Here is a 10,361-nt window from a genome sequence, read left to right as displayed (position 1 = left end):
GGCCCGTGTGCAATATTTTTTTGGGCACCTTCCTAAATTAATTTTACTGTATGTATTACAATCTAGAAGTGCCAACGTTTTTAGGTTTTGTGTATACCTACATATATATAAATTTTTTTTTGGTTCATACGTTTTATTCAATCTGTTTCAAAGGGAACAATAAGAATAAGTGATGTTATAGAATAAGCTAAAATTAATAAAAATAAAAAGGCAGACTAAACGGATATCAGAGGCCTCCCAGTACTAAATACCTATAAAATGTTGTGTACGTCGTCACTCATCAACCGTCGGCGTTTTCCGCTATCAGCCTGTTGTTCTTCCGACAATGCGACAAACAAAGACCCATAGACGCGATAAAAATAGATCTTATGGAAAAAATTGATAGTACTAATAAAGTTAGAAACGTTGACACTTGAATACTTGATAGGTACCCACCTTTTTCTAAACCTACCATCCATTTTAACATACTTATTACTTAATCTAATATTAGTATATACCTACAACTACAATAATGTTTCAACTTAAAAAAAAAAGTATTATGAATAATTAAGTTTTGAGTTTTAAGACAATTTCAGTGTTTGCTCCAAATTGGGCCCGGGGCCCCCCAAATGTATGTAAGCCTTGAGGTCCGTGTGCGCCGCACACTCTGCTCACCCGGTTTTTGTGGCACTGTATATACCTAAAAAATATATTATACCAATTTAACTTTAAAAGCTATAGAAAATTAGCTTTATCAATATTTATAATTTCGTGTATTATGACGACTATGAAGACTAGAGATAAGGATACCAAACTGTAAAATAAGTGGTCCTACAAAAATAATCTGCCATCAGGAGAAGAACGCGTCTAGATAAAAATTTAAATAAGTCCAATATTAACAATAATATGGTTCATTCTTAGATCATATACAATGGATGGAGCCACAGCTCAATATTTTGGTGTATATGTTAGCGACAAGTCATCACTTATTCTTACTTATCTGCGCATGCGCAAGTGAATGGTCACATATTTGTCCCAATGAAATGATGAAATATTTATAATGGATAGATTGAGATAAATATGTAACTAGTTACTAGCTCATGTGCTGTAGATGCCACAAAACCGGTGATTCGTCGCTAACATGTACACATCGACGTTATGTGTAATCTATAGGCCAGGGATTGATCCAGTATATATGATCTGTGGACTAATCTGAATGTTATAAAAATTAATGTGATAACGAATTATTAAACGTATCGTCTAACCCATGGCTTAAATATACAAGGTTATTGCACATAGCCAAATTGTTATCAAATAAAAATAAAATGGCAGCGTAAGGGTACGGTCCATATCATAGGATATAATATCATAATATAGCCCTGTATACGTCGTCCCCTTACGCTGCCATTTTAATTCCTGAACTTGATAAAATGATATAGTGGGGGTACTATTGCAATAACCTTGTATATTTAAGCCATGGTCTAACCATGGTTTCGGAGATAACTACTTATCAATTCGTTTTTCATACGTACAATTGAGGTTATGTGCGTAAAATGTTTAGTATCTAAGTATTTTTTTACCGTTGTATTCTTAGGTTATAGTATGATACTATTATACGGCAATTTAATTTTTAGCTTAATTTGAATTTTGTATGTGGTTTTTGGAAATAATAAGTTAACTGCCTCATTTTAACAAATCTAAAAAGCTTGCAGCAGCTGTGGTTATCGAGTTATTAACTATCACCTATTATTTGAAATTTTTTATAGAGTTGTGTCATTAATAATAGGGACAAAGTGTATCAAGAAAGAAGAACAAAATTTGAATTATTAAGTTATTAATACCTACAATGTACGTATGTTCCGCTAGCAATATTGGATTATAAAATGCAGTACTTCGGTAATAACTAAAAATTTACACAATACCGGACACGGGCTTCGGTATGACAAGTTGGGACCAATAAGAACGTGTTCAATAAACAACGTGAGTGTGTTTTGGTCATGGACTATTAATACTGATAGATAAGAAATGAGTATAGGGCAATATAGAAGAGGCTTATTATTCTTTATTTGTTTACTCATATTATACATAGTAGTGTGAGGTAGTACTGTAACACATAGACCATAGTATTTTGTCGTCAAGGCATGTACCTACATCACTGACACTTGTTGCACGCCGCTCGTAATGCCGTTGTTATACACAGTTCTCGTATATTAGTAAACTTATATATAACACAGTAAGCATATTTCTTTTATATTTTATAAATTGGCTAGTATATTATATTATTAGTATTGTTTATGCTTTTTTAATTAAAAAAAACGTAGGAATTTTTGGACGAGGCATACCCATTATCTACTTAGATGGCCTATTATCTAGGCTCTCTTGTGCAACAATGCAACCTTGTTTGTTGTAATTTTTCACTGTCCTTGTTTAATGCATTTTTTAATGGTGTACATATTAAAATAATAATATTTTTAATATTTTATTTTATAATATTATCTAAAATTAACTGAGTTGAAGAGTTTTGAGGCATTTTATTATTTTCATGTAGATAATTTATTTAAATAAAACAAAATTAAAACAAAATTAAAACAATAATTATAAGTATCTCATTTTCATGATTAAAAGAAACAAATTAATTTTGAAATGTAGTAGAGTGAGTAGGGTCTTAGACACTAATATATATCAATATAAAGGCATATTATACTGGTATAATATGGGTATGAGATATTGTAACACTTTGAAAAAAAGTAAATTGAACAATATATTATGAAGGAGATAATGATGTACTACTCCATGGTCAATTGCTATATTATTTCTGACATAGCTAAAAAATCAAAAATATATTTAAGCTGTGTTTTTTTACAGACACTTACACATGTATTTTATAATACCCTCACAGATGTGATAAGAGTTATAATGCAAATTCACAAATAATGTAATCTTTCGTTGGAACAAACTTTAATATTTCTATAGTTTTAGTGAAGTCTGAAGTAAACCAAGATTAAAATAATTCTCTAATTCAATAAATAATTTGCTATAATAATTTTATGTAGGATACAATAACATAATGATTGTTCATTATCAATATTTCACGTTATTCGGTTGTCTAGTGCCAGTTATAATATGTAAGCTGCTTTCAGTGACTTTTTACAGTAGTGCAGCAATTGTTTCTTTCTACTTTTTCCTATTTTTATTTTGTTTTTAAATTTCTTTGTCAATTTTAATACATTGATAACAAAAAAAAATTGTCATCTTAATATATTCCAAAAAAATTACCGAATATAGTTTCAATTTAATGATCAATACACTGTGAGTAACATACTAATAAATACTATTTTCAAGCAATAGTTTCAATTCTATTATTACATAAGTACCAAATTATGAAAAAAAATTTTGTTCACAATTTCTGAGTTTGTGACAAATTATTTTTATTGTTAATAATGGGGGCTCGGATGTTTATGAAATTGCATATTTTTTCTATTTATCAAATTTAATGCTAGCCTGGATGCAAGTTTAATTCATGTTCTACTAAATTAAAGAATACTATTTTTATTTTGCATATTTTTGCATATTTAATGGTTTTTGTATTTTAGTTTCATATTTTAGGATTTAAAAAATAAATATATTTATTTATGTACATTTTTTTAAACAACAATTTAAATTAACAAACCATACAATTAATTCCACAATTTGTATACATAAGTTTTAAAGGTGGTTACTACAAACCACTCACCATCCTCAAAATGGCTAATGGAAAAGTAAGAAAAGAAATCCACAACAAATTTTAGAACGTAATTGAAAAAAATAATAGATATAAAACTTTGGTATAAATTTTGTAAGTACATTTCGTTGAAGTTAATAGTATGGAAGGATTAGAAGACAAGGTGAAGGTTGAGGATCTTGCTTTCTTCAATATGCTATGCTCCAATAACATTAGTTGATATAGAACAAAGTTTTCACGCTACAACAATTTACTTACTGAAAACAGATGCAGATACAAATTTGATAAAATTAAAAAACCATAGTGACACAAATAAATAATGTGATAAATAATAGTGTAAATTAAAGTAAATAAAGCGCTATATAAATTTAAAAAATGTATTTTAAATTGTTTTAAAAAAAATAATAAATAAAAATAACTACCAGTTAATATAAATAAAATATTTATGTTTTATAAATTATTATAAATTATTTTGTACATATTTTGGTGTTTTTACTGGCTAAAAATTCATATTTTATCTTTTTTAGCTCATATTCTGATTGCGTAATTCGTAATTTTTTAGTGCATAAATGCATGCATATTACAGTAGTTTTAATTGCATAAACATCTGAGCCCTCTTGTCTATGTGATTATTCTACTGAATTGTATTTAATATCAATTTAGCTAGATAAGTTTAGAATGTAACCAATAATCAATAACTTAATATACCTAGGTACTTTTTATAAATAATATTAATTAAAGTCTCATTGTTTATTAATTACATACCTACTGGAATAATTGATTAAAAAATATTAAACTATAGGTAGTTCTTTTATATATATTTTTTATTATTTTGATTAATTAGATGTTTTAATTTGATTTCAAATGTATTAAGGTATAAAATTAAATAATTTAATTTAAAAAAACAATATAGGCAAGGTTCAGCATTAACGAGTTAAAAATTTCAGTTACTTTTAACTAAGCTACATAACGAGTTACATTTTTTTAGAAGTAACTTCTAAATTAACAAGTTAAATTTTTTATTTTGTAAATAATTATTTAATTGCATAAACAAAAAAATAATAATAATCTGAATTATCATATATAATTTATTAATATAATATGTAATAAATAATAATTTGAAATAATGGTTATAAATTATAATATTGCATATTGAGAGAATATTTTATAAACAGATACGTCACAGTAGTAGTGCGTCATTGAGAAAAGAAAAATATAACTATTTACTCTGTACCTATCCCTTATGCGTTTGCATACTCGGTAATCTTAATTAATAAATAGTCATTATTTATTATTATATTTTTATTCATTCATAGAATTACAATTGAATTAATAATATTTGATATTTTATGTGTAGGTAATTAATAATATTCTAATAATTAATTTGGTAACTATGATTTCGTATAGTTGTGGACTAATAGGTAAACAAATACATAAATATAATTATTTTGTTGGATTTTGTAGTTGATTACAGTATTAAAGCTTAAAAGTACTTATAGAAATTTATTTAAAACTGTACAACTTCTATTATATTACCATGATATTTGTTAGTTTTAAAAAAAGGTATAATTTTTAATTTTTTATGAAAAAAGTGAGTAACAGATTTGTTACTAAATTAAGTAACTTTTATTTTTCTGTTAACTTTTACAAGTTTAAAAAAACGAAAAGTAACTCTTAGCTTTAAACTCAACTGACATATTTCTATATTAACTTAACTTAACAAGTTAAAGAAAATAGTTAACTTGCCCAGCCTTGAATATAGATATAATTGTGATCAACTTAAAATTAGCAGTTGATAGATTTATTTATGATACTTTTATTTTTAAGTATTATCCTTTACCCTATGAGCTATTGTAATTACTAATTATTTTAATATTTAATTTTGTTTTAGTGTAAAAATGACTGAAACAAATTTGGAAAAAATTTCATTTTTTAAACTATTAAATCTTGAGACTATTGCTCCAGAAAATGATTCACCCACGGTAATTATAACTTAATTATTTTATTTTTTCTTTAAAGTAGATAATTAATGGTATTTTAAGTATTATTATGCTGTAGAATAAACTGTAAGTTAGTTTACTGAAGATTAATGAATTATACCGAGTAAACTAATTTGTGGATCCACTTATTAAAATAATAGGTATTCTATTATATTTTAATTAATAAAATATGCATAATTGTGCATACTTGATTCATAAACAATTTATTTACAGACTAATATATTTATAAAAATACACTAGTATTTAACTATTTAATGATTAACTATTAGATAACCAAAATATATTATTTGATCTACCTTCACATATTTTAAAAATATACCAATTGTATAACCTACAAACATGTACACTTTAATATAATATATCAAATTATAATCATCTGTATTTTACGAATTAGTTTTGTGTTTTCATTTTTATGACTTTGCACTTAAGTTTAATCAGTTAATACAGTTAATCTTTGTGATACCTAGGACATACATTTTTATGTAAATATATAATTTTGTTAAATGCAGGTTCTGTTTGATAATTATGATTTTCAAAATATTTTAAAGTTTTCAACACACTGCAGTGGTAGGTAGCGGTAAAGTGAGTCCACACACAATTGACTGCCACCATGGCGGCACCGTCAAGAAAAAATAGTTTTACCGCCACTGCTGTTGTCAGTGATGACCTTAAATAATATAAAACATCTGTATTCATTTTTATATATTTTGAGCAAATACAGTTTTTATGTATTTTACCGATCATTACAAATTTCATATTTTTATATTGGCCTATTTACAAACATATTAACAATAATCATTATTCTGTGGGAAATATTTTTAATCTCTCATTAATCACAATAGAAAATGTCATAGTAAATAAAATAATATAGGTAAATGATTCTTGATATCACCATAGTTGTTATACAGGATGATTTTTTAAGCATGCTCACTTTATTTTTATGATTAAATTATGCATGTATTCAAATTTTGATTTTTGGAATTATCAAATATACTTATAGACCATTTAGATATGGCTAAATTGATTTAAAAACAATCAATGAAATAATGAGTGGCTGACACCCTTTTAAAAATTTGGAATCATTACCTTCAGATATTATGCCCTTTAAATATGCTCCAATTACATTTGTTGATGTCAAATGATCGTTTAGCTGTTTTAAAAATATTTTTATGAGACCTAATAGGCGATATTTAACATACAAATATTTAGAAGAAATCGTAAATTATTCAATGCTACTCATCTTTTGATAATATATTCTAAATATATCTGATATTTTTAAAATTTTATTTCATGTATTTTTTCCCTAAATGCCTTGTACTTATATAGAAATAAAAATGTTTATTCCCATATATTTTGATATATTTAGCACATGTTTTATAAATTATACTTCCATATTTATGTACAAATTTTTGTAATTTTTATTACATTTAAATCTGTTCCTTTGACTAGTTGTTTTTTGTAAGTTTTTTATTCAGTATTTTTAATTTTCAAAAATTAAAATTTAATAACATCTAATAGTTCATATTTTTAACTTTTAACTTTTTAAATTTGAACTATAATTTTTTTATCTCATACTCTACCTATGAGGCTTTATCTTTGACATTTTTGGTGTACTCTTCTTTTTCTTAGGAACTATTTACCATTAAGATCATCCATCTTGTCACACAATCTTTCAATTTTCCTTATAAGCTGCTCATGTTTTCTAGTCTGGTCTTCTATTCTGTGATTCTGCATCTTTTTAAATTATATCTTCATATCTCAAATGATGTTTCCAATTTGCCCTTTTCTTACTAGATTTTTTTCCTTGATCATGCATAAAAGTTGATTCCATGCGTGCTTCTACCACTGTAATCTTTGGCTCTTAATTGTGTTCAATATGATTTGTTTCTGGAAGTCTCCCAACTCGTTATTTTTCCATGCTCTTCACTGACCCCCTTTCTTCATCATTTACTGGTCCAAAAATCTTCCTTCAGGTTTTTGTTTAAAAAACTATCAGTTTCTTTTACTTTGTTTTCTTAGGAGCCATGTCTCCTAGGGACACTACCCATAGGTGATTACTGGGCAAATTGGTATAATATAAAATTATTTCTTAACTTTTATCAACAGATACTACAACCTAGTTTCTTTGTGATTCCGTAAAAGCATTTTTTCCTCATAGAAATGCTAGAGTACATTTTTAATTAAATAAGTATTTAAATTGTTTGACTGAACTCATAAATATCAATATTCGTGAATGGCAATATTTCTATGTTGTTTCGTCTCCCCATGACCATCTATTCTGGTTTGTCATAATTTAAGTGTAGTCCTAAATATATATAATATATAAATATATTATAATTTATAGTTAATAAGCTATTCATTCAAAATGTATGTATTAGAATTTTCAAAATATAAAATTTATTGATTGTTTTTGAAATAAATTGGCTGAGTTAAACGTTTGAAGTACATAATATATTTTTTAATACCCATGTATAATTATAATAATTATCTATTATGTAAGTAATTTACAATTCTGTAACCTTAGACCTTTATTATACATTTTGTATTATTGTATTAAGTATTATAATTATTTAATTAATGTGCTTATATATTTATTTATATTATTGTTTTTCAGACTTCCAGAGATCATTTATTAGTTTTACTTCGCCATAATGCAGATCTCAAATACAAAAATAATAGTATAAAAACTGGATACGAAAATTTTTGTATTAAAAAAGGCACGTTAAAGTTGTTACCATTAAAGGACTTTGACTTTATTTGTAAACAAGTTGTTTGTCAAAAATGCTGTCAAAAGTTTGCTTCAAAATTGTCTTATAAAGCACATGTTGGTACTGATATTTGTGTTAGAACTTACGATGGGCCAAATCTTATCTATCTAAAATTTAAGAATAGAAAACGTAGACATGCTTGGACACCAAGTATAAGAAAGTCTGATGGAGATTTTGGTCATAATATACAAATAAATTCATTAAATCCTGAAATGTTGAACACCTTACAGACTCGTAATAAAGTCTATTCTGATAAAATATTCCAGAAAAATAAGGTTAAAGAAAAGCCAACGAATTATTCAGATAAAAAAAATGATGGTCCTTTTGTGAAAAAACCTAGAGGACGACCAAAAAAGAACAATATTAGTAATAATGCCGAGGTTAACTTAAAAAAACTAGGCAGACCAGAGAAGTTGAATGCTGTGTCAGTGTATAGTTCAAATCAAAACGATAACCGCTCAAATAGTGACCAAGAAATCGACGAGTCTGAAAAAACTGATGGAAAACTACAATCGCTGTCTTTCATAATGAAAGAAACTTTACTCAAATTGGGAGAACAAGAAAACGATAGTAAGCTTCTTTTAAAAAAAATGCAGGGTAAAAAAGAATATCCGTATATTGATGAATTAAAATTAAGGCTGACAAAAATTAGTGAAAAGCATGATGAAATTAAACCATGTAAACTGAAGAAGACTGATACACAGGGATCCATACCAGATGAAGGCAAAGCAAATATTCAACGTACATTCAAAAACAATGAAAATGAATCTGAGATTGAAATGAATACCATAGATTTTGATGAAAATGAAAAATCTATAGGAATACTGATAGATAATAATACTGTTCATGCCAAAATAAGTAAAGAATTGAATAATGGTTGTGAATCCATTATCCATATAAATGAAGATATGTTTGGAAAAGAATCCATAAGTAAGGATAGTTTTGAAGATAATTCAAAAACAGTAGATAGAACTCCAAATATTACTAATTCAGTTGAAAAACATAAAAATGATTCTCGTTTGAATTGTATCTATAACACTGAATTGAACTGTAGAAAACATAGAAAAACTTTTAAATCTGTTGCTGAATGGAAATTGCATAGTAATGAACATTCAGATAAGTTGAATGAAATATTTTTGTGTACGATTTGTGGACTTAAATTCAAAGTTTATAAAAATTATAAAACACATTTAAATAATCATAAAAAAAATAAAACAGAACAAAAATGTTTAAAAAGGTTACTATGTAAAAGATGTTATAAACAATATGATTTTCTTAGTTCATATTATACCCACATTAAAACTCATGTTATATGAGGGAATGATCAATTTTTTAGTTTTCCAATACATGAAGTTTTTAATATACATGTACTTTGTCTAAAACCATCATAGATTGTTCACCAAGTTTTAATTTATTTATTTTTGTATATTATGGTTTAATTAAAATATTATTATATTACAATTGCTATAAGTTATGAATTTTGGTATCTTTTTAAAATAACATCATTTTATACATTATGTATATACTTGAATTATAATCAATTTTGTTTGAAAAATAAATAAAACTCAAGACAATGATAAAATGTATAAATTGTTAGTGATATTTAACTTTTATTGAATGAGATATCACAAACACAAAATTTATTTTAAATGTTGTGTAATTGTACTCATATTATATATTCTTAAATCATAAACCATGATTGTATGTGTTACATGGGTAGTTTAGTGGCCACAAATGTCTCAAACAACAATGAACCTGCAATGTCTAGCTTGAACAACCAGCCTGAAATATGGTTGAGTAAATACAATCAGCATGTCCTATTGTCAACTGCAACTAGAAAAGGATCTTCATGCAGGGAAACCGTAACTATATTTTAGATAATGAGTGTACCTA

The 10,361-nt window shown here is 26.0% G+C and overlaps 1 protein-coding gene across 1 annotated transcript; it reads left to right on the top strand.

Moving 5' to 3' along the window:
- The first annotated feature begins 1,601 nt into the window (after nucleotides 1-1,601).
- On the top strand, nucleotides 1,602-9,784 carry LOC111029855. The gene is made up of 3 exons (XM_022309062.1): nucleotides 1,602-1,959; nucleotides 5,592-5,682; nucleotides 8,315-9,784. The coding sequence occupies exons 2-3, from the start codon at nucleotides 5,599-5,601 to the stop codon at nucleotides 9,782-9,784; spliced, it is 1,554 nt and encodes a 517-aa protein (XP_022164754.1). The 5' UTR covers nucleotides 1,602-1,959; nucleotides 5,592-5,598.
- Nucleotides 9,785-10,361: the final 577 nt, after the last annotated feature.

Source organism: Myzus persicae, unplaced genomic scaffold (assembly GCF_001856785.1).
Source record: "Myzus persicae strain clone G006 unplaced genomic scaffold, MPER_G0061.0, whole genome shotgun sequence".
Taxonomy (NCBI): Eukaryota; Metazoa; Arthropoda; class Insecta; order Hemiptera; family Aphididae; genus Myzus; species Myzus persicae.
Note: the sequence above shows the minus strand (reverse complement) of the source record. Positions and strands in the feature narration are given on the sequence as shown.